This window comes from Leuresthes tenuis, unplaced genomic scaffold, assembly GCF_036924035.1.
Source record: "Leuresthes tenuis unplaced genomic scaffold, fLeuTen1.0.hap1 SCAF_7, whole genome shotgun sequence".
NCBI classification, from domain to species: Eukaryota; Metazoa; Chordata; class Actinopteri; order Atheriniformes; family Atherinopsidae; genus Leuresthes; species Leuresthes tenuis.
The window spans coordinates 24,205,513-24,233,106 of record NW_027325361.1 but is presented as its reverse complement, the minus strand read 5'-3'; the positions used below and the strand labels follow the sequence as shown (position 1 = coordinate 24,233,106).

General features: G+C 41.6%; 3 protein-coding genes across 3 annotated transcripts in view; 2 read left to right on the top strand and 1 right to left on the bottom strand.

Annotated features, from left to right (window-relative positions):
• The window catches only part of LOC140312312 (uncharacterized), a 177,824-nt gene that overhangs the window by 147,298 nt on the left and 2,932 nt on the right, over positions 1 to 27,594 (top strand). Inside the window, exons 2-4 of the mRNA XM_072390090.1 lie at positions 26,160 to 26,322; positions 27,050 to 27,117; positions 27,346 to 27,503. Coding sequence (XP_072246191.1) covers positions 26,218 to 26,322; positions 27,050 to 27,117; positions 27,346 to 27,503 — 331 coding nt within the window. The 5' untranslated portion in view covers positions 26,160 to 26,217. The remainder of the gene's footprint in view (positions 1 to 26,159; positions 26,323 to 27,049; positions 27,118 to 27,345; positions 27,504 to 27,594) is intronic.
• Positions 111 to 8,752, top strand: atp1b1a (ATPase Na+/K+ transporting subunit beta 1a). The gene is made up of 6 exons (XM_072390091.1): positions 111 to 384; positions 4,027 to 4,155; positions 5,502 to 5,657; positions 5,764 to 5,948; positions 7,207 to 7,290; positions 7,381 to 8,752. Exons 1-6 carry the CDS (start codon positions 291 to 293, stop codon positions 7,636 to 7,638), a joined length of 906 nt encoding a protein of 301 aa, XP_072246192.1. The 5' UTR covers positions 111 to 290; the 3' UTR covers positions 7,639 to 8,752.
• On the bottom strand, positions 8,202 to 25,601 carry nme7 (NME/NM23 family member 7). The gene is made up of 12 exons (XM_072390089.1): positions 25,494 to 25,601; positions 23,767 to 23,868; positions 23,434 to 23,600; positions 22,023 to 22,133; positions 20,032 to 20,082; positions 19,655 to 19,862; positions 19,438 to 19,543; positions 16,456 to 16,520; positions 15,840 to 15,908; positions 15,519 to 15,620; positions 9,384 to 9,491; positions 8,202 to 8,826 (listed from the first exon to the last, which is right to left on the bottom strand). The coding sequence occupies exons 1-12, from the start codon at positions 25,494 to 25,496 to the stop codon at positions 8,794 to 8,796; spliced, it is 1,125 nt and encodes a 374-aa protein (XP_072246190.1). The 5' UTR covers positions 25,497 to 25,601; the 3' UTR covers positions 8,202 to 8,793.

Genomic DNA, 27,594 nt, shown 5'->3' with positions numbered 1-27,594 from the left:
AAACTAGTGCCCCCTCCTCCCGTTTGCCTGTTACGCAAAAAGCAGCGGATGCTTGTGATTTGCTGGGTTCAGCCCTCCCTCTTCGGTGGTAACTTATTGCAGGAGTTCGCAGGCGGAGCTGCTCTGCCTGTGAGATAAATTGTGAGTGGTACAATTGACGGAGTCGGGTACGAGACTGTCCTTTTGCGTTTCCTGTAAGGGACAGTCAACAGTCTTAGCTTTGTAAAAAAAACCCGACAAACCGTTAACCGCACCAACCGAAACGGGGGGGACATTACCGTGGAGTTAATATGTCGGGAAATAAAGACAGTGACGGCGGATGGGGGAAATTTGTGTGGAATTCAGAGAAGAGAGAGTTTCTTGGACGAACTGGGGGCAGTTGGTGTAAGTACTCCCATTTCCTTAACTAGAATGAACTAACAAGCTAGTTCTTGTTAACAGTTGACAGAACAGTGTGATGCATTCAGTGATACAGCACGTCTAGCTGAAGGATAGTGGAAACCATTTTTTTTCTCTCTATTTCCTGATTGTACACACAGACAGCACCTGTTAGAGCTCAATGGCTTTGACATGCTGAGTCGTGACTTCGGTTTTCAATGGAGACTGTATGTAAAAGTTGGTCTGCTAAATCAGAATAACCTCAACTGTGAAACTCGAAACGAGCTCCACGCACAAAGTTGGCCAGGTAGAAACGCCACAGGTCGAATGTAGACAAAAAAAAAAATGATGAAGCTAATTGACCAGATTAAAACAGCAATCAGCTCGTGCTGTAAATGAATGACACGGTACCATTTTGAGCTCGCTTTTAATCTTTAACATTAGCCTAGATGATTTTGACCAGATTCAAATAGATGTAGTTGATATCCATTTTACTAGCCAATGATTACCAAGGCGTTGCCCATATCGTGACAGTCATTAATTATTGGCCTTTATGAAAAGGTCATCTTGAAGGACAGCCTGTGGTAGGCCAGGACTTAACTGAATCAGATGGTGAAAGTTGGGCTAGATTGTTGTGTCCATCGCTTTGCCATCTTTTTAATTTGAGCCTTCCAATCGTTCTAATCGTTTTACCACTGTTCGCAATACTTTAAGGCGGGGGGGGGGGGGATGCTCGCCTAATACGGTCAGCAGTGGGTGTATATTTGATAGGATAACTACCAGCCGTTACACGGTGCCAATTAAGCTCCCTAAACCGTTTTACCAATTAGAAAGCGCCCCCCTCCTCCTTCCAACTACGGTGTGAACCAAACCCGGCGTCGTTCAGACACCGCCTTGGAACACGGTGTTGTGCTGGAGCGGATCACGACTCACATGTCTCATGGGCCACCCCCTCTCTATGTCTCCCACTTTTTTTTTTTCGTTCTTTCGTATATCATTGAAAGACGGGAGATATTTGCTGGCGTGTCTTCGCCAGATTAGTGCACTCATACGTCAAAGTTTAATAAAACCTTCATGCAAACTGCGAATTTCCGAGAAAAGCCAATTCCATGACGGTTAGAAAAATAAAATCACAGCTATGAAGGCGCAGGATCACCGTTACTGCTGGCGCGTGGTGCTTAATGGCGAACTTACAGCAGCTACTTTCCGGTGGAGAATTTTAATCACCACATGTCAAAATGGCTCTAATGTTACTAAGCCTGTCGTTATACTTAGTGAGCATCTATTACTGTCGCCCTGTTGCCCTTTGTTGTGAGGGAGAGTCATGTCGCACTAAGTAAAAGTAAGCTCTGAAAGCAACAGGTATGTCTGTGTCCTTGAGTAGCTTAAACTGCCAGGGCTCGTCTACGCAGCAACAAAAAAAAAAACCGGTTCATTGCTTTGTATGTATCAGACTACTGCGTTTCAAATGAACCTTACTGTAGTTTTCAACATGTCAGCGTCGAGAAATTGTTGCCCTGTCTGACAGGGCGCTAATGTAATCTCTTCGACGTGTTTTTCGACTATTTTACAGAGACTATAGAACTCTTCCAGCCTTTAGCCTGCTCCCACATCTTGGTTAAACGTAAATTTATGGGGAAGGTCCCTTCACAACATGCTGCAGCGGTGTGGTGGGGGAGGTGCTCTCCATTCAAACTGCCAGTCACCACCACCAAGCCATTCTCTTTGCTGTTTACACCTCTGACCTGTTGATACTCAAATAAGTCGCATGAACAAACGGAAAAGTGATGTCCAGGTGATTGGCTGTTCCTGTAGTCGTGCTGTAATGCTCTCAGAGGCCCCAGTCTGATTTTAATATGCTTAGCAGTGTTAGTAAAAGTAAAACAAATAGTCACATGACTGCAGAAAAGGAAGATATGACTTCTCCTAAGAGTGACATGCATGTTTGCCTGAATGTCACGTTACCAGTGCTGACTGCAACATTTCCATTTGTTAGCTGGCACACTGTAAGGAAACCGCCTCGCGTTATTCTAATCCCACAAGTGTCAGTCTGAAGAGTCTGTCCGTAGTTTTGTTCTGACAGGTGCATCACAGAGCCACACTGACGTGATCAATGGAAAATGGCTCACTGCCTTCTCATTCTTGCTTGCATCTTTTGGAATCGCCGCGTACAAGTTTCAGTGTTGTTTAACAGTAAAATGATATCGATCTCACGGAGGACATGGGCAGGCGAGAGCCAGTGCCACAGCTGAATCTCAGGCAGACCTCTGGCTCCGGCCTACACACATGAAATAAGACTGGTGGGGCGTTGAGTGTGTCAACTAGCCAAACTGGTTTTACAAAGGTTGATCTGGACATGAACCTGGGAGAGAATTCTCGGAAGACATCTTCGGAAGGCCCCAAAACAACAGCAACCCCGTGATAGAGAGGGGGGGCACTGATCTAGCTGAGATTGCATAATTAGAAACGAGTTGTTGCCAAACAGATACCAACACTGTAATTGTTTGTTGGTGATTTTGGTAGTGGAAGAGGTTTTAAAGAGTGATAAGCCCAAGTTTTCAGCATTTTTTTGTTTTGAAATAGACCTTAGTTTGATCTTGGAATCAATCTCGGATCGACACATAAAATATTCATATTAGTCCAAGAGGAGCATAGAAAATTAGATAAAAGTATTACTATAAAAAGAAGAGAGTAACATTACTGGCTCTACCTTTTTAATGGATGTGGTCGGATCTCATTTCTTTCTCATAGCTTTCATGCAAACCCTCTTTTATTTATTTTTTTCTTTCAGCAGATGCTTTTAATGTATGACATCAACTCCAAAACATTTCCACACATCTCAAGCATCTCAAGTAGATTGGATTGCAAATTAAATTAAATGAAAACTCAATTTCTTTCATCTCACATGCAGCTCAGTGTGAGTACATGCTGAAACTCCGAGGTATGACTCCTACAGTGACCTTAAATGCAACTGGGCAAGCAAAGAATGCGAATAAGAGTCCATGTACAATCCAAGTGTGAATAAGTAGCAGTTTGTTTCATTACACAAGGACAGCATTTTTTAAACCTGTTGGAAATGACAGTGGAAAGGGGGGGTGTCTGCGTGAGAGGTGGCTTTGGTGCCTGAAAAGGAGTGACTCATCCTGTGGCACTGGAAGCGCTCGAGTTGTTGCGTAATTGGGGCAAATGTTGAATGGGGGGGGGGGTAGCATAGTTTAATTGAAACAGTTTCCACAATGAGAGAAAGACGGCATCACCCAGAGTTCGTAGAGCATCTCGTCCGCCCCACGATTTTGGTTTGGAACTTTTGAGAGAGCAAACTTAAGTGGCCTGTGGAGAGGTTTTGCTCAACAGTTTGCACATCATGTGACACATTTCCTCATAAAGTTCAGTTTTTTTTTTTTTTTTTTTATTAGGATGAAACTGTTAATCTTTATTTCCAGTCTGAGTTGATGTCTCTAAACGTTTGAGCAACTTTTCCTAAACTAAAAACGGATTTTCTTTTCACGGAAACTAAAATTTTATTTGTTTTTATTACTGATCACTAAACAGTAGCTTAGAAATCAGTCTATTTTTTTTAGTTATTGATTTATTTTTGCAGTTCTGTCATTTTACTTGATGAGTGGAACTGATTTTTCTCCCCTCCAGTTAAAATCACCTTGTTCTATGTGATCTTCTACGGATGCTTGGCTGGAATCTTCATCGGGACCATTCAGGCAATGCTGCTCACGTTAAGCGACTACAAACCCACCTATCAGGACAGAGTCGCTCCCCCAGGTAAGTAAATGAACCCTCCTCTCCCTCACCCTCCTGGCTGTATGAGTGGTCTGATGTGGCAGTGGGTGTGTGATCAGCTCATTCTCCCACCGATGAGAAATGTCTGTTTATGTAGCTGAAAATGACAGTTGGGGTGTGCCTTTAAGCAGCTTCTCGATCAGGAGTCTTTCTGACCTCAAATAGGTTCAGCCATTTTGTCCTTCACTCCTCTCAGCCAGTCAATAGTTCCCCCCTCAGGCTGCAGGGGAACTAAAACAATTCATGTGTGCTGTGAGTCACAGCTGACATGTTTAGATGTGCATGTGTGGCCAGAGTTTGGTGTGCGTGGTTTGGAATAAAATGATTGAGTTTGGAAACAAAAAGAGTTTTTCACAGCCGGGAGGCCACAGAGCTGCTTTTTTTTTTTTTCTTTGTCCCCCACCCCTCCCAAAAAGTCTAATCTGTTATCTTGTGAGAACACACTCGACATCATGAAACCGCGCTGCAGTCACTTTACGAGCGTTTGAAAATTCCCTGCGAGCTCTGAGGCAGGTTCTGAAGCGCCAGTCCTCGTCGCACACTGCCATTACTTGTTTGCGCAGCACATGCTCCAGCCTCGGCGGTATTTTTAGCAGCCATTGTAGATGACTGGCTTCATGTGCCTGCCGCTCCGTCCACGACTGTTGACAATCGGAGATTAGCGATGCTGCACAGAAAGTGTGGGGAGCTTTGAGCTGAAGCAACTTCCCAGCGGAGGCACGATCAAGGAAGCAGTAGTTTTTTCTTTTTTTCTTCTTCACTTTCAGAGCACAAGCCCGCCTCCCACTCTGGGGCTAAAAGTTTCCATTGTGAGAGAGACACACGTGAGAGTGGATGGGTGGGGGCAGGGTATTGGTGAACTTTCACAAGCCTTCAGGGTAATTTAAATGTTATTTCTCAGCCTCTGTTGCTGCAACAGTTAGAGACTTGCTCAAATATATGAAAACAAATAAATGAATCCAACTGTAGAATGGTTAAGGGTTCACAAATGTCACGCTCCCTTTCATTGCTCTTAAAACCCATCTAATTCTCCCCATGCCGCGCCTGGCTGAAGCCTTGTGCACATGGACTGTGGAAAATTACCACGAAGAGCTGGCAGAGACCATCTGAGGAAATCCCCAAGATCCTACATTGTCTTAAGATAATAGATGAGACTCACAATGGCTCTCATGACATGTAGGGTTGTTTCTGTGAGAATTTTTATTTTGTTTTCTACAAATACGGAAAAAACCAAACCTGTTCTTCATAGTGTGCGTGTTTGACTTGTTGCATTTAATCCTCACATTTCCCCTCCCTTTCTAAACTTTTTTTAAAATTTTCTCTTTCAGGCCTGTCTCATACCCCCATCTCAGTGAAATCTGAAATTTCTTTCATATTGAGTGATCCGGCATCATTTAAGAAGTATGTCGACAGCATGGACTCTCTGCTTAAGAATTATGATGACGCGCGTCAGACTAAGGAGATGAAATATGAAGCCTGTGGAGGCAAGTAGAATCTGTCAAAACTGTCACAAACCAAACAAAAGAGGATGTATATAGTCTCCACTTTCACGTCCAGGTCCAATGTGTTGTTTTGTGCTTCCATTTGCAGAGTCTCCCCTCCCATACAAGGACCGCGGCAGCCTGGACGGGACGCAGGGACAGAAGAACGCTTGCAAATTCAACAGAGCCTGGCTCGATAGCTGCTCCGGTTTGACTGACAAAGATTACGGCTTCGCAAGCGGGAAGCCGTGCATCATCGTCAAGCTCAACAGGATTGTCAACTTCAGACCAAGGGTGAGTTTACTGCACGTGCTAAGAGTGCACAGGAGATTAAACCATTTAAAAATAAAACCACACACAGAAAACCCTGAACTACCTAAAGTGTAGATTTCCTTCCTGGTACTGGTCTCCATCACGATGTAACACAATACCTTGAAGCTGCTTTAGCAGCTGGTTTAGGCACAGCTAGTAAGGATGAACAGCTGCCTTGTTCTGCCATGAGTTCCATGCTGGAGCCTCCTTAGCTACAAGCTAAACACACCTAATGTTAGCTGCGAGAGTTTTCTTACATGGAACCTGTGGAACTGGGGACATGGTAAATACATTTTTGATGGTAACATTAGTTTCTTCAAGTTACATGTTTTAAATTAGTTAGTCGTGTTTGCCCAATGCGCTGCAGTTGGCTTTTATATTCAACTGAATTCATAAACGGTGCTCGCAGCTTGGCTTACAAACATTCAATACCACCAGCGACGCAGCAATTCCTCTTCATAGATTCCACTGGAAACGGCGTGCATGAATTCCATGGCATCTCCAGTCCACGTTGCAAAGTGTTCAAACACAGATGGTTGTGTAAAACAGCTTGCAGGGACCAAACACTGATCTGTGTAGATAAACTCGTCTCCCTGCACTGTGGTCTAAACTACAGATGGGTTTGAACACATTTAAAGTGACACAGCTCTGGTGGCTCTCTGTGGAAAGTCTAAACCAGTTCTTAATAGAACATACTTTGAATTCGCTCCAGAACCAGCCGTGAGCCAGCACTGGAACTGCTGTGGTTTAAAAAAAAAAAAGAAAAAAAAAAGATATGTAGCCATTGTTAACTTAATTTGTTAAGGTACAGGTACATCAATCTGTATGAGCACAAATCATAAAATTAGTTTTAATGAGAGGAGCTACTATAAACAAGCAGCCTTTACTGTAAAGAGCAACTGGGGGGGGATTTGTTTAGACTCAAACCTGTGGGAACCACTGTAATGTCTAAAAATAGAGAGGCTTTATTTGGTAAACTGAATCAGTTGTCTCAACAAAATAATTTGTTTCAAAGGAGTCGAATTAGAAGTGTTGACTAGAAGTCTGTAGGCAGTCCTACAGTTTGCCACAACAAGCGTAACACACCCAAATTCCTTATCAAACCTCAACCATAAAGATAAATCTTTCTGGTTCCTGCTGCACATGCAGTTTTGTTTGTGGGGACACAAAGAAGTTATTTGGCGGTTTTTATTTGGTTTGGATCCCGATTTTGTTCATCGATAAATTTCTTTGTCTGCAGGCTCCCTCCAACAATCAGTCACTCCCAGAAACTCTGCAAGGCAAATCGTATGACAACCTGATCCCCATTTTCTGCAAAATAAAGGTAGGTCTCATCCAGCACTATCTGGCCACAAAGTCACTGTTGGACGTGAGTGAAAATGGTTTGATTGCATGCCACATTTATGTGTTTCAGAGAGAGGAAGATGAAGGGAAGATCAGCGAGATCAAGTACTTTGGTTTTGGTGGAGGCTTTCCTCTGCAGTACTACCCTTACTATGGCAAAGGGCTGCAGCCCCAGTACCTGCAGCCTCTGGTGGCCATTCAGTTTGTCAACGTCACCTTGGGCCAGGATGTCCGTATCGAATGCAAAGTATTTGGGGATAACATCGGCTACAGTGAGAAAGACCGTTATCAGGGACGCTTTGACATTAAATTCAACATAAACTCGTGACCTCAGCCACGATGAGCACTCTATTTGAAAACAAACTAAGAGTAGAAAGAATTCAAGAGTTCAGATAAACACCACTAGTCTTTGAACATTCATAATATACAGGACCTACACTTAATCCGTGTGCTTTACACTAGCTTTTCTGTGTTTTCTGTCGAGTTAGAATGTAAAATACAAGAGTAGCAATAGCAAATATTTATTCTACTGTAAATGAAAATATTCCTTGAGCCATGGGATGTTCATCTATTACTGTAAAGCAGCAATTCCACTACTATGTGTAGCGAGTTGTGTTTCTGTCCCCAAGGTATTTTATCATCATGTGGTTTCTATATATTTCTGGAGTGTCCATAGCTGTAGTCCTGTTGTAATCTCCTTTGTCTTATGTCAGCTTTAGTGGTCCAAGGTGTGTGCGCGTGCGCGCTCCAGTTTATGCGAGTGCGTGGAGTGTTTGTCAATGTGCTCTGACTAACTGAAATACTAGCATGGTACTCTGAACCTTTAAGGCCCGTGTGCGAGTAAATGACTGTGCTCCATGGAATCTTTTTATTTTGTTTGTTGTTGTTGGGTTCTTTTTTTTGTTTTGCGTGTGTTCTTTGTTCAAGTTGACTGCGGAAGAACACATTTTTACACATTTTGTTCATCTTAGCTGTTAGATATGGTTTGACATTTCTGTTTGATACTCTTACATCTGTTCATTCTTAAGTCGTAGTGTAGAGCTTTGTGGGTCCAGCCTAGAAGACTGTCACCTCCATGGAAACAGTGGCAACTCAGTGCTTTGAAATCTGTTTTTGCTGGAGACGTCACGTTACGTGATGCAACTTACTATTGAATGTTTTTGCCATTTTCATGGTGGAAGAATTTTATATTTATGCAGTTGTACATTTTTTTTTCTTTTTTTTTCTTTTTTCAAAGTGTAATGTATGAATCCAAAACCAAAGTCGCTGGTCAAAACATTAGAGAATATCAGAGGCAATGCAGTATCCCGTGTAATAAGATGTTTAGTTGGTGTGAAAATACTCAATTCAATGTTGAAGATCAAAACACATGTCAGGAGTCTGCTCTTGTCACTTTATTTAATCTGCATAAGGCTGAAACAATAAACAGATAAATGAGACAATGGTGACGTCTTTAAATGGGGACTCGTTTCCTCCTTTGCTTTCATCCATCCAAGATCTTGAAGAAATACTGCACCTGGAAAAGGAATTTAAAGGAAATTTGTCACAGCATCTAAAGTAATTTGTGTCATGTGTCAAACTGCTCCCTCATGTTAGAAGTAGTGACGCTGTAAAATACCAGCATAAACTCTCCGCTACACGTGCGCTTTCTTGATCATTACTGTATGTTCCAGTCTTGGTGAAAAATGGCAGCTCAGTCAGTTGGAGGCTAATTTCTAACAAGGGGGCATTTGTCCCGGCTACAGATCAGGAGTTTTCCTGAACAATGACGTTCGATGGGTCAGACCCACTCCCTGTAAAACAATGGTTTTGTTTCAAATTCCTCTGCCATTCTTGTTCTCCTCAAAACCAGTGATCTGAGCTTGCCCCGGCCCACAGAGCGGAGTCATGAGACTCGTCTAAAGACATGGCTTCACAGAGTCGAGGGGGTTTTGTTCTTGGCTAAATGCAAGGTAATTGTTTATGCATGGACCGTAGGACAAAGAGGAAACTTATTTGTAGTGTGAGAGGAGCCACGCAGATGAAACAACGTGGGTGTAGTCTAGTGCTTGGAGAGGACAGTGTGTCACCCACCTCCAGAACGCCGTCTTCAGGGAGGTCCGTGCAGTGGACTGCGTTTCTCACTTTGTCTTTGCCATAAAGGGCACGCAGTGTGTTTGGACGAAGATGCCGTGCGATTTCCTGTTGAATGAAAACATCTTGAGAGTGATATCTTTGCTGATTTTAAAAATGAGGGCAAATCATTTTATTGGCATTCAGACCCAACATTTACAGCAGGGAGCTAAAGGCAACGAGGTGACACACTTTCTGTTGTGTGGCTGATACAGCGATGGTTTGAACATCCTGCACTCTCGTGTTACTAAAACAGTGATTACTCAGCAACTGAACATGTGATCCTGTAGAAGAAGTGGGGAAAAAAAAATCACACCCAGCAGGCTTTCCAATAATGGTAAAGGGGAGTCAGATTCTTATTACTTCAGACTTGCATTTCCCTGATTTCATTTAAAGATAAAACACATCAGCTGGAACTGGAGACATGTTTAACAAAATGAAATGGAATTTCCGAAGCTTTAAAAATGGGCTCATTACTCCACTTTTCTAAGTATGAACGGAAACATTTTCCTCAACAGTTTATTTATTCAGCTCTTGTGTTCGGCCTTTTCTGTTGCTCTCAAACAGCAGGTACTTCTGCCCAGGCAGAGCATTTATCTTGAGCAACTATTTCCTTTTAGCATCAGACACTCCCAAGGTCAAAGCTGGGCTCTGTTGCCCTGTAAGCCTCCAGGAAATGCAACCCTCCCACAGGGTATGCCATCAGGGGAGGGGCAGCATGTGAATAATTAATTCACCAAGAGGACTGTTTACTCGAAAGCCGCTGAAATGTTGGGAAACATGGTCAAACCGGGGGAAGTGAATCATGCGGCTGTGACAGAAACGCATGGGTAACATGTAGGATTATGTCACATTAAGAATCTGCGTCTTGTGGCAGGGGAACATTTCCTGTACTCTGGTGGTACAGGAGAGCACACACAAAAGGCAGGAACAAGGCTCAAGGTCACAGATGAACCAGCCCTCTCCTAAAAAGACAAAAACAACATTGGGCTTCACAAAACTGAAATAAAGACAAAGAAAAAGTCAAGTAACATGAAGTATGTGATTATTATAGCTTACAAACTCAAATGTGAGTTGGATCAAGACCAAATACCTTTTCAACTAATCACATTCCTGTCGAGCTCAGCTCAGCCATAGACTAAATAAATGGACTGAGCTGCCTTGGTATTAACTATGAGCATGAGAGCTGCCATTTAGCAACTTCAAGTTCAGCTTTTGGCCAGCCCTCCAAATCTGCTTGCATGACCTTAAAACCAAGTTTATGGCTCTTTTTTAAACATTTACATATAAAGAGATATCTCTTTACAGGTAAAATATAATATATATGTTTTTGTGTTGGTCTGTAGTAAACACCCCAAAAGCGCTGTTGGCAGCGGGCTTTCTGAGCGTTCATAAAATGGTGACTGAAAAAACAAATGTCACTGGCTGTGACTTCAGTTCAAGCACATGGACGGCTAATAAATGTTGAACAAGTCCTTTCTACTGAAACACAGAGACGAGGGAAGATGGTGTGTATGACTGTAGAACTAAGACACAACTACAGCCTTGCATTTAAAAAAGAATTCTTCCACTGGGGCGGTAACAAGTTAAGCAAACAGAGCTGCTGTGGTCTGCTTCCCCATGATATCTATTTACATTTCTGGAGTCTACAGAGAAGCAACAACGTAAGGTATACAGGCCCAAACTTGGCTCTGCGCCTATCTCACACTCAGGCAACAAAAAATCTGTCCTGATGAGCACAAAATCCGATTTTGGCTATTCAAGAAGCCATTATCTAACTAGCTGGTTCAATAAGTCTATACAAGAAAATATTCATGAAAAAAAAACCCTGAACAGCCAGTTAGATCATATTAGGACCCTAAATATGACAGTTTACTGTCAGGACAATAAAATATCGGCATGTTACACACATCTTCAGACCTGTCCAAGCAGCCTCATTTTTAGTGAGTCTCAAAGAAGATGAAGGAATTAGAAATTTGCTTAGAAATTCTTAACAAGGCAGTGCTCTCTGTAATAGCATTAGCAACCCATCAGTGACTTGCTGTCAGCGTTTAATTTGATTTTAATGAGTCTCACAGCATTAAGGACCCATGTTCCTATAATGACTGCTGGCTTTTATGGACAGTAATGGCCGGAGCAGAGTGACCTGATGGTCACATGACCGCCCAGAAATGTCTGATCCTTCACGCGCTGCTGAGTGTCCCCCCCGCTGAGGTGAGCACGAGCTGAACCCATGAAGTATTACCACTGTGTTCTTTTCTAGTCGGTGACAGATGTCCTGTACATGCACACAGACTACGGAGCCATTACAGCACTTCTCAGAGCTTTTAGGCCTTTAGAAAAAAACCTATACAGTGTATAGTATAAAATTATAACATGAAAGTTTGTGAGGGTGTCTTTGGAGTAAAAATAAAAGAGCTACAATACAAAACCCTTAAATGATGTCATTAAATGATGTTTTTGCCACAGTTATAACCAACACTGCAGCCTGTTAGTACCTCACCTCTTTTATTTTCACTCACCAATTAAAAAAAACAACCTGAAGCTGAGTTTGTTGCTGAAACGTACATTAAGCAGAAATTGACAGTGAACAATGCCAACATGTAGTAACAATGCTCATCTCTTTACCGGTACTACACTGCAGTAAATTTAGCACAGCGGACACCAGCTGTCTCTGGTGTCCCCCCCCCCAAAAAAAACCCATTACGGGTAGAAAGATCAATAGGAAAAGCAGTTTTCATGGATATAATAAAATCTTGTCCTCTTGTAGCAGGGACTTCATGCCTGTTTGATCGTGGTGGGTACCCTGTACATGTTATATGTAGCAGAGGGCAGCCGTGCCTCATTTGAAGTGTGGGGGGGGCGCTTAGCTTTAGAAAGTGAAGCTGTGGAAGGGAGTGCAGGCGGGCTCTGGCCTGGCTAACAGAGGAGCGCTGTGTCTGTCCACTCTGATATCAGGACACATCACGAGACAGAGCGCACTCATGACTGAGTGAGTGCAGGGAAAGGCAGCTGAGGGTGTGGAGGTGTGAATGCATGCAGGTCCTTTATTTCAAGATATGTGACGCCTGGTTAAAGGCGTTGTTCGCCCTGCTCTGTATATATTAATGTCTTTACTCTCTCCAGTAAAGAAACACTCGGTTTAATTGATCTTCCCTCAGCACTTCCATGATAAACTGGAGTTTGAGGACAGTCAGCGCATCAATTCAGCTCTACAGTTGAGCTCATTCACATTAGACCTGTGCTGTTTATAGATGCGCCAGCTTGATTGAATCAATAATCTGTTCTTACCAAAAACAGATGAACCTGAACTGTTCGTAGACGTTCTGACCATTTCATACTGTCTGGGGTTGTGGAGTTAGTGTTTCTACCCATCAGCCTGATAATGACATTTGGAATACTTTTACACACATACACTGCATTCAACAAGAAAATGCCCTGTACTTTGGTACCTGCCCAAACTGAAAAACACAAAGCCACGCACCCGCTGCGGGCCGCCTGATCTGTTCGCATCCTGCATGCTGAGCTAGCCAACAACATTTTCCTCCCTCAGACACCTCAGTGCTGCTGTGACTTTCTGCTGCTACTGAGTAGCAAACGACTGAACTTTACTGAGGAGTAAGATTGCAAATGTTTATTTGATTTATCAGATAAAACTGAGGTGAGTCTGAGGTCATGGAGTGATGAAACTGCTTAACCTCCCAGTTGGTGAGTAAAGTCTGAAGCAATCAAAAGAGGTGACAGAGTCCCGAGTGGGGTAAGAATGCTGACAAGAAATGTGAGCTGCTGAAGAATTTGTCTACTTAGAGTTGTCTGAACATATATCAAGTAATACAATAGAGACGTACAGCACAGGTCACACGAGTTCAGTGACTTCTGTTCTCCTTCTTCATACAGTAGCTGCTTCTTTGTTTTCTATGTAGCTTTCTTTAAATATAGGTTGTGGACATGTGTACTTTTCCAGCAAATAAATGCTAAATATCTGAGCACCAATTTAGATGAAAACAGTGCACATTTCCAACTTTGGTGCCCCTTGTTGGAGGATTATTTATATATATTTTAAATTTTTGGGGGAAGAACAAAAACGTTGGAAGTAAGTTAAGTAAGTTGGAAATAAGAAACTGGCTTTGACACTCACTTCTTAATTTTTCTACAAAAAAATAAGAATGCTATTAAGAGGATCTGAAAGATCATGCAATTCGCTTACATGGGTTCTTTAGAGTGCTACAAGTAAGAAAACAAAACCGAATGCAGATGTGGATGTAGTAAGTGAGGAAAAACCGAAAGGCCAGGACTCTGGAATCGATGAGCAGTGTAGCATCGTGATGTGACTTGGAAATCATCAGCTAATAATAATCTGTGCTCTGTGCCTACATCGGGAGGACTGATGGTAAAATGTCGACTGTCTATGCATAAATTAACAGAAAAAATAGAAGCAGAGAAAATGACATGACAGACCAAGCTGAAGCTTTGATATTTTTAACATCCTTCATGGCTGAGTCATAGGCAGCTGCTGTGTCAGAGGGAGAAACTGCGCAGGTATGAAGTCTCTCACTTTTAAGGTACCCAAGCACGGCATCCTATCATTAGATTTCACATCACGCACCTGCACAGCCCTGCAGCTCCGGTTCCACTCTTCACAGGAACATACAAATGTGCACAAATGTTCCTTCACGCACACACACACATGCACACGCACACACACACACATGCACACACACCATTATTTCCCTTCTGTCTTTGTCTTTTGTCTGTTTCAGCCATCATTTCCACAACCCACTACGCAGGATATATGACTAAAATATAACTCCTCATAAGTTGACATAGTCTGAATTAAGATTTAGCTGTTTTTCACTTTTCTAGTGCTCAGCTTTGAACCTCAAAGAGTGTGAAAGCAGGTAATGAGCTCATTTCAAATGACAAACACGGAGCCTTTCCTTCGCCCACTGGCCTGGCTTCCAGCTTGAACCGCTTTTAAGCAGATGTGTCCCAGATTTTAGAATAAAAGCTTTGCTTCGAGGATTTAGCCCGGCATACAAGTATGCAAGGCTACAGCACAAAAGAAGCCCCACATAACTGGCTCAAATAGCTCCGATAAGGACGATAAAAACTTAACACTGCTGTTGGTGTAGTAAAGAATAAACAAGCAATCCTTGGTAGCAGCAGAATTGTCTTAACCTTAAAAGTAAATATTATAAAAACTTGACTGTGTAAAAGTACAGCTAAACAACACCAGAGCTTTGATAAAGGACTGTTGCATACTCAAAGCCAAGAGTGTGTGTGCCTCTATGAAGTTATTATGAAGGACCAGATCTGTAAAACTGTGTGAGTTTCATGACTAAAACTATGGGCACATTTGTCTTCTACAGATGAATAAAGCCATTTGTATATATCTCCATCATCCACTTCCCTAATGTGTCATTTGCATATCAAGTTTGTGCCACAACGGTTTTATTTGGGGATCTCAGCTCTGTAGTCACTGACAGAACAAAAACTGTCAATAAAGGAAGGAACAACAGATCGGCTCTGTAGGTTCAGAGCAAAGGACCCTGCAGGGGTAAAAAAGAAACGGTCGGAACTGTAATCAGCTCACACATCTTATCAGGGCTACGGCAGAAGACAGACACCTCCCGTTTTATCTGCAAAGGATGACAAACAGCTTGTACAGCGCCCACAATTACTGTAAATAAGAGTGTATTGTTAAAACTGATGACCCGAAGACAAATAGGACAGAAGAAAGAAGAAAAACTGATGTCTCACTGAGCAAACTCCTCGAAATTGTCTGTTTTTGTTTTACGGTGAATCATGTCCCCTCTTCTTCCGTTTCCACCTCATATCAGAGCTGCGTCGCTAAACAAACATGTGTACGAGTGGTTTGACGAATGCTCGAGTTACAAGTCTTCCTTTATAAATACCAGCATGTGTGGAGGAGTAGGTGTGTGTACGCAAACTCTTCAAGAGGAGGCTGATGGACAGATGATTATTTGCACTGTATACAAAATATTGAACTTCACAGCATCAGAACTCACTTTTGACATTCTACATCTTGAGCAGGCCGCTGGGGTAGAATATAATGAGGAAATAAGAAATACTCACTGGATCAGCAGGCCCACAGAATTCCCTGAAGGTCTTGGGTGTGTCTGTGCCATGGATCTCGAGGGCCATACAGGGTCCAGAGCACAGCTCAGTCACCATATTCTGTAAAATTCACAATGAGCGATAATGACAACCACTCCCCCCCAAAAAACTCACATGAGTACATTTTACAGATAATGAACAGCTGTTTTTCTGAGATATCTTTTGTTTCTTGGCAAGATCTTGTCAACTTTGTGTATGAATCATAAAAAAGTAGCAAGTAACAGAACTGTGACGCAGGGATTAGCTATGATGGCACAACAGTGTGGTGTTTATACTCACAGGATACTCTGCAACAACGCCTTTGTAGACCTCAAAGAATTCTTCTGCATTTGCTCGGTCAACATTGAACTGTCAAAAGTTGATATCAGAGTGCAAAAAAAGGATAAAAATGTCAATTGAAATGAAGAGACTGGAGGAAAAGAAGTGCATATTCCTTTAAAAAAAAGCGCACAAAATGATAGAAATGAGGGTGATAGAAGTACCTCACACAATGTACAGCTCGGTTTACACAAATCTTTTAGAAATACTATTTAAAATAAGGTATCATCAAGAGCATAAATGAAACAAACTCGATTACAAACATTCAGTTTTTTTTAAAAATGTATTGCTACTAATGCACCACAGTGGGGCCACATTGATGGAGCTGATTGATTTATTTTGCCCTCCAGCCTCACGTCTGATGGGGCACAATGAATGGAGTGTGAAGGGTCACTGTTTGCATCACTGGCGCTCAAAGTTCAATTAAGAGGTTTGGGGGCGGATCAGAGGAAGCCAATACAGCGCATGTATTACATAAAAACACGTGTACAGCCAAGATATATGTGCATTCCATTTACATGTGAGGCTTGTCTTTGCACAAGAGGAAGAAAAGGAGGATTATTTGGAAAACTTTTACCATCTGAAGAGCTGAGACTTCAAATCCAGCTGCAGATATGGAGTTGAGAATCTTCCCCGTCGAGCCTGTAAACACATCAGAGATGTTCATGTCTCCCAGCTTTTACGATCTTTTCTCCAAGTTTACACAGATTTACGAGTAAAGTATTTTAATGCTGCAGTAAACTGTTGAGTGTGGTCCAGATCCAATAAAGCTCTGGAGAATTGTTACATTAGATTTAACTGAAAGAAAGCAAACACATGTGAATGGACTGTAGTTATGGGATAAAAACTGAATGCGCTCCTATTCAGACATCAGGGTTGTGTTTCACTGCGGCGACCTCTGTGTCTTATTTGGACAGAGCGAGATTGTCTCACCAATGTGCCGTGTGTAAAGGTGACTTTATTTTTGTCCAGTCAACCTTTTAGAAAGTGAGACACTGAGATGTACGACATGTCACTGTGGACGTGCATTATTATATAAAAAAAGAAAAATAGTGCAGCTGCAATGACAAACGTGTTCTGGTGACTTTGAAGGTCAGACACATAATTGAATGAAGGCGCCGGTCTCACAATCTCAGTCTGTCATCCTGATAAAAAGTAGCCATGTACTCCTTAGACAGGACATTTTTCCATAAATTCTAAACGTTGCCGTGTGCAGTCGTGACTCTCTCTTTGGACCAGGTGAGGGCTGCAAGTGTCGACGAATTTCTCCACGGTTCCGTCACGGTCCAGTTATGTGTATTAGGTAATACACCACCTCCCGAGTCCTCTGTGCCCTCCCCAGGCGGCAGCCAGCAGCCTGCCTTGGATCACACTCAAAGCAGCTCCCCAAAGCAGCTGGTGCTGTTGCTAGGAGATCCTATTCTGGGTGCCTGGCAACAGAAGCTTCTCTATTCTGGTCATGTCTGAGTGAATTTTCAGTGGCAACTTCCTTTATCACCACTGTGATAGGCTGTGTCCTGCAGACGTAGCTGTCGCGTAAATTAGCGACTTAAGTGATCCTTGAGGGAAATCAGAGCCGGCGCTTTGGTACTATTTGTCCTCAGCTGGACAAATCATTCAGCCTGAGTTACTATTCCTGGCTCAGACCAAATATACCACCACTAGTCTGAAAGGTAAACATGGTGTGGTCGCATTAAAACAGTGAAAGGGCTATCTTTGAGCAACTTTTCACCACTGCTACTCCACCTGTAGGCCAGCAAAACTTTCTGTAAGAAAGTCATTCTGATTAAAAATGACTGAAAAATGTCCAGCAGATGTAAACAAACTATGGACAAACGTACAGAGAGATTTGATCAAGCACATTGAGCCCTCTGAACTGCTGCCACTTCCTCACAACCTCAATATAAGAGGACAAAATACTCGGCTTAGTGAGCAAAAGAGCTGCCACTTCCACTGTAAACGCCACAGCTTACTTGTAATTATGTCAGCAAATACCTGCTGAGCAGCCAGACCTCAGTGAACAAACAGAAATCTCTGGTTTAACTGCGTCACATTGTGTAAACCCAAACTCCTTTCACATAAAAACTGTAGAACTAACAGAATACCGTGAAGACTAAAGCAAAAGGAGAGCCAGGTCAACACAACACAAGAAAGGCAAGTTTTAGGTACTTTCATTGCTGAATACACATGCTTAAACCAAAGTGAACTGAATGTCTTCTATTGTTGTTTACAGTAACATACTTTTGACAAACCTCACACAGTAGCGCAGCTTTTAATTACAACACTATCACTGTGTCCAGTCCGGAACAGAATTCACTGAAGCATGCGTGCACTATGACTGAGGTCATTATCACTGGAGCTCACTGCTAAACAGTTTCTCAGCGTTCCGTTTACACACAATGAAAAAAAAAACAACCTCCCATAGACCTCTCTCGCTCCAAATATTTTGACGTGTCAGAGCAGGAAAATCACAACTGTGACCACAGAAATAAGATCAGAGATGGCTCTAGTCCATTTGGGCGTGGTAAGAATGTCACGCCAGTGAGCAGCATGCACAGAATCATGGTGCTGGCACACAGATACATAGAATGCAGGCTTTATTAATGTCATAGCTTAAAATGGCTGTCTCATCAGAGCGAGAAAAAAAAAGACCCTGAACAGAATGAAAAGATTAAGTTTTAATGAGAAGTTGAGTTATAATGACAACATTCACCTTGGTTTAGCTTGGTATGAGTGTGCAATCAGCTCAACCCCAGCTGATGGGAATGCCATTAGTTTTGAAAGTATTTGATCATAAATTAAAGTACTGGGGAAACTGGAATTTTGTCCAAATAGTGGCGTTGGAAGGTTGGAAGAGCCAAAGGGAAAAAAGGGTCTGGTGCTAGGGTCGTGTCAGATAACAAACAAATGATCAATGAGGATGAGCACTCAAGATCAAATAAGAAACATAAAACAATTATTTGGGTCCTGCTCTGTGACAAAGATGCTCAGTTTTACACGGGAAGAAAAAGGAGAATCAGAGAAAAAGGAAGTCAGATTTATTTGGTGATCTGAACTCTGATCACTAACAGAACAAAAACTGCTCAATGAAAAAAGTAAGAAGAGAGCAAGTCAAAGTGCAAGCTCAGAGCAAAGGTGACCCTGCAGAGGTAAAATGGAAATGACTGGAATATAAACCAGCGGTCTAAACGTGCATCAGCTCATACATCACATCACAGCTGTGGCAGAGGACAGACAACTCCTGTTTACTCATGTGTGTATGCATCGTTTATGCATGCCCGGGGCGGGCCAGTCCTCGGTCAACAACTTTCTGTGTGCTTACTTCAGCTCTGCTCGGATAATTTCACATTTCACAGGTCAGAGCTCCTGCGGCATGCTCTATGAACAGGGATCAAGGCAGGGATTTGGAAAAATCCAAGGAGAGAGTCAGCGACCATGTAGTGCCTTTGTGTGCCACAAGGATGTGAGCAGCCATACGTGGAATGGGTCACACAAGTCAGCGCAGCTGCATGGTGATCATATAGATTACTCAGCAAACATGAACACAGGTCCTCCTTACCTTCTGATATGGCATGAGGTTTGATGATGCAACATGTGCAGTCTGTATAGATGGCTGTGTTGGAGGGACCATGGCCAATTGTGGAAGGAAAAAAGAATTCAAGCTCCTAACAAAACAAACAAGAGTGGGCATAATCAATTCTGGAAATGCGAAGCATTGGCTGCAAAAGCACACGTGAGCATGAATAAAGTTAAGAGTTTTAGCTCAACATCCTCACTCTTGCTGCTGCTGCGAGTGAGTCAGAGCCATGGCCAACATTTTTGATGCCATCTGTTCCAAACTGGGCGCGTACACTCTGTGGGGCCTCCTTCCGCGCCACAGCGGAGTCGGCGGGTCCCAGGAGCCTCCTCCAGATAGACATGGCCTCGTCACCCATGAGCTCCATGGCAACCACTGGGCCCGAGGACAAAAACTGCACCAGGTTACTGCAAAATGGAGCGACACCAGAGTAACCCACTGATTTGAATGGAAAAAACAGCACTAAATGTGTTTAAATGTCACTGGAATCATTATCACAGCTTCTGTAATCATGGTTGCTGGCTATCAGAAACCTTCTCAGCTGAGATCTGGCAAATCATTTACACAGGCACTCACTTGAAGAAAGGCTTTGACTGATGTTCCACATAAAAGTCTGCCGCTTGGCTCCTGTAATGTAACAAAACCATAAACCAAAGTTAATCAGTGACCACATGATTTTATGCCTCCAAAGAACTCTATGCACCACATTAGTGACATTAAGAGCAGTCAGTGATAATTCTGTGTTCTAAACTGTTTGGGAAATAAAATCAGACAACATTATACCATTACTAACAAGGCCACTAATTTCACATCCTCACAGTTTTGGGGGTAAATTGTGTATCCCCAAAAGAATTCTGCACTTCAATTTCAGCCTAATTTAACTTTTTTCCATTTCGTTGCATCACAACTGAAATTTAAATGGATATGTTTTTGATATGTTTATATTTTCCCCAATGAGCAGACATGAAATGTGAAATTAAAGTGAAATTAAATGTTAGTATTTTTCTCCTCTCTTGAGCTGTTCATTACCCTGAGAAGACATAAGTAGCTCAACTAAGTCACTTTGGGGTCAATCAAAGTGTGACGTGATCTTAGTATAATTACACTTATCAGGAAAGGCCCAAGTTTGCTTCACCGCTAAGCGAGTAGCAAACAGGTCTGAGGCAACGTTCAGGAGAAGTACGGATTACGGCTGGGTCATTAAAAAATATAAAAAATATGGAGCACAAATAAAATCATAAGTAGAAACTGTAAAGAAGGAGAGACCACAACAAACCTACCTACCAAAAAAGGGCAAATGAGAAAAAAGGGCAAAAATTCCTCGAGTGGGCAAGAAGGACATTAAGCAGAGAGATGTCGGGGAGGCCAAAGGTCAACCTGAAGAGGCTGCGAAGCTCCACCGTTGAGTCTGGAGTGTGTCTATAGGAGCACTTCAAGCTGTGCACTCCACAAAGCTGGGCTTTATGTTACAGTGGCCAAAACAAGAAGAAAAGAGCATTTCCTTCAATAAAAACAAATGTTTCTCTTTTTTGCCAGAAGAAGTTATCTTCACTAGTTATTCCCTTTCTGGTCTTTAAGGGAAACAAAGTGTGTAGCACACCCAACACCTCTCTCTGCCTTTAAGAACTTCATCCCCACTGGTAAGCATGGTGGTGGAAGCATCATGCAGTGGGGACATTTGGAGCAGAAGGGGCTGAGAAATTATTTAGAATAAAAGGAATGATGGATGGAGCTAAAAACAGGCAGATTATTTGGGAAATCTGTTCCAGTCAAGATAATTGACTGGGAAGGAGGTTCAGCTGTCAGCATGACAACAACTTGGTATTACCCTTATTCAAGCCCAGACCTCAGGTTAACTGTACAATCTGTTTTATCGCCTAAAAATATTTTGTACACCAGCTATATGAGCCAAACTTTGACATATATACTTTGACATATACGGGACTACCTGACATCGGAGAGTGGGTGAATACTTACACATGCTGCTATTTAGCTGCTTCTTTTCCATTTTTGTGCCATATGTTTTGTTTCCCAATCAAACTTTTACCCCAAACAGGTATGTTGTAGTCATCAAATGAAACAAATATCCATTCTAATGCCAGGCTTTAAGGCAACAAGAGGAAAAAAGCCAGAGGCTGTGAATACTTTTGTATTGTACTATCTCTCTATTACGATTCTAGCTGGTTTAAGTTGATTATCCAAAGATTATTTTTATGGTGGAAAAACAGTTAAAAGAGTAAACGTCCTGGATTCAAAGTTCACTCAGCTTGGTGCCAGCAGGTGTTACAATTAAAGCTGCACTCATTGTTCTATCTGAGGAAACAAGCAGTTTAATAATATGATTGCACCGTGACTAAGCACCTGATAAAACAGTTAATTAAATGCCAACTCCGTCTGCCCCTTGGCATGCCATATGTTCCCAATGTGTGAGAGAGCAGGGCTGTCCATCTGTTCTAATGAGGATATTGGCAACAATCAGGCCACGTCTCCCTCTTTGACAAGAGTTTGATACATGAACACAGTATCATTGTAGAATTATCATTAGACACTACTGAAGGTAACCTTACCATGTAAGCTTTGTCATTTTTGCTTTGGTCACTTTCAGGTTGGAGGAGTATATCAATTCAAAGACATCTCCGATCTTGGTAACCACATCTGGCTTTATCAAAGCAAGAGTTCTGGAAAAACAGGATAAAAAAGAAGTGAATGGTCAACGTAAGATCGCACAGTTTCAAGTGTTGTTGGGTAAATATCTACAAAGTCTGTACACGTGGATTTGGTTTTAATTCTACAATGGAAGTCTTGTGCTGGGCCACTCGATCTGAGACCTGCCCCAAGGCCATCCCAGGATTGTCTTTGCTGTTTTCTTCAGAGCGCCATGGTTCTGAAAGAACTGTCACCCCAGGCTCAGCTCACTTTGCTCTAGAGCTGCTTTTTCCCCTCAAAGACCTCTCTTTATTTGGCGATCTTCCCTGAACTCTGACCCCTCTCCCTGTTCTTACTGCTAAATGGTCATTCTCTCCTGCAAGGACGCTGCCACCATCAACTTTCAGTACAGTAACATCTGTTCTCATACAATCAGAGTCCTTTAAAAGCCATTTTACAAACTCCTCATTGGCTGCCATGCCTTTTTGAAGCCCTGGCTTCTTTCCAGGGGCTGCACTGTGACGGCCTGCTTGACAGCGCACTGCTGAGATGCTCACAGTCTGTTGTGACATCCCTGATCAAATCCATTTGTTCCTAGATTTGGCCGGACAACAGTCTTGGTGTTTCTAAACTTCTTCCACTCCACAACTCTCAAGGTCACTGTGCTAGTAGGAACACTCGAGATTAAACAGACAAAATTTGCTACATTTTCTTAAAAACATGCTTTAATATTAGCGTCATGGCTAGATTAATAGGAGAAATGCTACTTCACCACTTCATATTCACATCTACAGCATATGTAAGTGTGTAAAATTGGGTTTGAATACCGTAGAGTAATGAAGCTGGAGATTTGACCATTTTTTTCAAATAATAAATAGCAAAAAGGCTATTTTTATTACATTTTTTTTCTCCAATCAGGTTCAATCAGTCAGTAAATCAGTAAAAGATTATAGAAATTCTGAAAAACAGCCACATAGATAAAAGGCAAAAAAAATATAATGCATCAAAAGTCAACCACATGAGACTTTTGTTGACAAATCGTACTGCTTAAAAACAATAACCTATAATATTTATAAATCCAAATAGACTGCTCTTTAAATGATTACACAGTCACAATGACAAAAATATCAAAATCAAGTAACACTTTTACAATAATCTTTACAATACCGAAAAGCAAGTATAATATGAAGAAGTGTATAACTGTGAGCAAGTTCCAGTTAAGTGGATTGTTTACAAGGTCATTAATCTTGCATATAATGCTCAAAGCTGTGAGGTATGTGAAGTAACTAGAGAGGATAAGAAAGACTTACTGCACAGCCCAACCATTCATACCTTTCTTTTTTACTGCCCAATTTGTTTGCCGTGAACTGATCTCCATAATCTATCAGATTTAGCTGCCGTGAGAACACATTCACCCGATTCCCCACAAACAAGTCCTCTTGATGGATGTCATCATATTTGGTCCTCCTCAAAAATATCCGCTGATTCTTCACGTCAAACTGCAAATCAAAAAAACAAACAAACAGAACACATTCAAATGTTTCTCCTTAAAAGTCTTAAATATTCTGATTCTAGGTCAAAACTATCTGATCAATTTAACTGAAGCAGCCATGCCCAAATAAGCTGAAGTTCACATGAAATGTAAGTGCAGAAGGAAATGGGTACCATCTCCACCGAGCCATCTTTAGGGTAGAAGAATAGCTGGTAGCGCCGAAGGAGAGCTGCAGTGGGGTCGTACCACTCAGCAAGAAAAGCGTAGCGATCCTCCTGAGAAAGTCAAGGAAAAGATGAATTCACATAAATGCAATGAAATAAAATACTGAGCTTTAACAATGAAATCAGGGTATCATAATGTTGCCCACGAGGTACTTTTTACATTAACAACTGACTCTTCTCAGACTAATGTTTTCATGTAAAGATGTAGAAATGTAAAGATTTGTCAAAAACAAACCTGTTTAAAGCTGTTGTGCACTGTGTTCGATCAAATAACTCAAGCGAGTTTTTAAGTGATAACATTCATTCAGAAACACCATTGTAGAGTTTAATCCCATGGCAGACGATGGGAGGGAGGTTTTCAATATTTATTTAGTCTGGTTTCTTCTTACAAACCGAAAGTTACAGGTTTCCCCAACATAACTCCTACTGAAGCTTGATAGAAGATAGATAGATAGAACTTAATTGATCCCTCAAGAGGTTCCCGCAGGGAAATTAAGGCTCCAGCAGCAGTGCAGCACCATATACCCAATACTCCAATAGTAAAAAGATAGTAAAAGAGAACAGTTAGCAAGCATAAATTAGCAAGCATATTCTGGTATTGTTGTAGTAAGCAAGAAACAAAGTGACCTTGGCTTGTTTGCTGTGATTATAACTACTGCAATGTTGCCACATAGAAACACGGGCTGTTTGGCAAATATCTGTCAATGGTCACCATGGGAGTTCCACATTAAATCACGTGGACATTTTTTAATAGTATCGTTTTCCAGTGGATTACATAAACACACATACAGGTGGAGCGCTTGTGTTCATCATGTGGGATGCTAATGATGCAGTGTGAAAGAAAAAACTTTTTTTGCTAAAGATTGCACTTTCTAAAAATGTTTAACCCTTCATTCCCAATGTAAATACAGACAAGTAAGACTAGAGGATCCTTTAATGACCAAAAAATACAAGTAAATGAATAAAAACAGACAAAACTAGCAACTTGGGGGGAGAAGGCCACATGGTAAAACTAGTCAAGTTGATTGAACTATCAATTTACACAATGTCTAACTTTAGCCCTTCATTTTTTATTTTCTTATTAGACAATGCTGTTTAAGTGTACCCTCTTTCAACAAGACACCAACTGTATTCACATGGCCAGGATTTCTTTTCAAATTTCTATTTAACATAAAATGTTGCCCAGCTAAACAGTAACCCAAACTCAACTCAAAACAAAATCCTCAATACCTACAATCAGTACCGAGAATGATTAAACACAGATAGAAGACATAGATACAGCTGTCCCGATCAGATTAGTTTAAAACAATTAGCTATTACCCTTAATGCCAGTTTTACTAACACGTGAGACATTAATTTAGCAAGCACTGAGCTGTTAGCATTAGCAAACGGTTTAACTCAGATTCTACTCAACATATTAGCAGGTTACAAGAATTAGCAGTCAGATTAATGCTAAATGTGACTTTATTTGTACCCCTAAAATGGCAATATAAATATAAGTCTTACTATGCAGTTCAGCCTTGATTAGCATCTGAGTATAAAAGTGTGGTATATTGAGGTTGCTAAGCTAACGTTAGCAAACAATTGCCTGTTTGGTTCGTTCGAGCTCCAACCAAAGTTCTGCACCATAAAGCGTCCTCACACCACTGCTGTTACAAAGGGGAACCTTAACTTACCATTTAAATAAATTAACTAACTATACATGACCGAGTGTTGTAGATTGTTATTAGACGTTAGCTATCTCCGGCTGTGCTCCGTTTCCATAGTAACTGTCGTTGCAAACTGAGGTGCGTTCACTGATATTGGAAGTAACAGCAATACATTTTGCTCAGTACATCTACCGCAAACAAACCAATAACGTGCTTGAATAACGTATAACGTTTTAAGTTTAATTTGTGCTACTTAGAACTTAAACGGTAATAGAAAATGTATCACACGATGTATATTAGTCTTACATGCCAGATGTGCCGTTTTACATAAATTTAAATATGTGAATGCTGCCACCTGTTACGAGAATAATTATATATCAGAGAGATATAACTTTGTTGCTGTTAATCTTATTCAAGTGAGGTTTCAACATATGAGCAAAGAAAATGTTTAATAACACTGCATTTCTTCTGGCTCTGGTGCACTCATTGTGTTAAACGCCATCTAGTGGGGGGCTGGTGGTATTGAGAGGGTCGGAATCAGCCTGTTATTTTCAAAGATTCGGATGGCCTTAAATGCAACCATTGACGACCCCCCCCCCCCCCCCCCCCCCCTCTCTCTCTCTTTCTCACCCGGAACAACAACAAAGTTAAGCGTCTTCTATCTATAAGTAGTATACGTTTCATCACCCTCACGAAATTATACATAAATCTTGGACTTGACCTAACTACCTCTTAAAAACAGCGGGTCTCCATGGGTTCTTCTGCTCATCTGAGACATTTCATACGTGATAATGGGCCGTTGATCTTGGATGGAGGGCTGGCAACTGAACTGGAAGCGCATGGAGCCAAACTGCAGGTGAAACATAATCACATACTTCAACTTGATTCTGAACTTTGCCGCACGCCATTAGTTTATCAGTTTACTGCTCTTTTAAAACACACATGATCACACGTATTTAATGAAATTACTGGCTACAGCTGACAAATGGAGTAAAAATAATCTGCCTCTAAAAATGAAAACAATCAAAGCACAATTAAATGAGATGTATATGTACTTACTTTAAATGCTTTTAGCAGATCATGAGACAGTGGGCCTGTGGCACAGGGTCTCCCAACCCTCCTACATACTATTAATACGTCTGAGTACTGACATTGACGGAAAATATTGTTTTTATTGGGTGATTGGTTTTTTTTGTGCACCAAGATTCATGTTTCTGTAGTTGATGTTGTTCCTGTATGATGTAAATGCATCCACTAGATGGAGCCACGCCCCTGTGCTGACAGACTGTTACCTTCCTCAGTTCAGCTGTTTCACCCAAGTCATTACAGTTTACTAGCTGGTAAATAATCTGTGAAGCTCGGTTGATAAATATTCATCATGCTTGAGGCGTTTTTTCCACCGTGTGATATTGTTGCACAACTTGCATATAAAATGTGTCAGAGGATATTTCATATAGGATCAGATTTTATGAGACATTAATTAGTATCAGTATTTCACTATCAGAGTAAAAATGTGTTTCTTTGTGTGTGTGTGTGTGTGTGTGTGTGTGTGTGTGTGTGTGTGTGTGTGTGTGTCTACACAGGGAGATCCTTTGTGGAGCGCCAGGCTTTTGCACACTGATCCCCAGGCCATAAAAGATGCTCATTACAGGTAGGTTTGTGAAAATGATACACCTACGAAGATTAGTCTGAACTTTGTTGTTGTTTTTTTATGTAAAAGTTCAGATTTTGGTTTCTTAAATAACAGTTTTAGCCTCTTTTTTTTTTTTTGTCTTGATGGATAACTTACTGAGTTAACGACTGAGTCCTCAGTGCAAAGGAATTCTGGTCAACATTAGTGTGATCGCACTTCATCATGAGTGCTACCGTATATCAACAGGTTTCTCCTCAATGGTGCTGATATTATCACAACAGCCACATATCAGGCGAGTATCCCGGGATTCATCAGCCACCTGGACGTCAGCTCTGAACGTGCCAGAGAGCTGCTGATGTCTGGAGTTCATCTGGCCAAAGAGATGGTGAAGAGATTTGACTCTGGTAACAAAGTATAAATTCTTTGATATTTCTTTAACCCAAGCTCAGCTGACATTGTATCCGTGAACTGTGACGATTTTTGTCTGTTTCTTTC

Excerpts from the sequence above, each read along its gene's own strand:
- atp1b1a (XM_072390091.1), top strand. The coding sequence starts at position 291 with ATGTCGGGAAATAAAGACAGTGACGGCGGATGGGGGAAATTTGTGTGG. Across the intron at positions 385-4,026 it reads ACGAACTGGGGGCAGTTGGT|TTAAAATCACCTTGTTCTAT; the intron begins GTAAGTACTCCC and ends TCTCCCCTCCAG. Across the intron at positions 4,156-5,501 it reads GGACAGAGTCGCTCCCCCAG|GCCTGTCTCATACCCCCATC; the intron begins GTAAGTAAATGA and ends TTTCTCTTTCAG.
- nme7 (XM_072390089.1), bottom strand. Across the intron at positions 20,083-22,022 it reads AAAATGACAAAGCTTACATG|GAGCCAAGCGGCAGACTTTT; the intron begins GTAAGGTTACCT and ends GTTACATTACAG. Across the intron at positions 19,544-19,654 it reads CACTCGCAGCAGCAGCAAGA|GAGCTTGAATTCTTTTTTCC; the intron begins GTGAGGATGTTG and ends TTGTTTTGTTAG.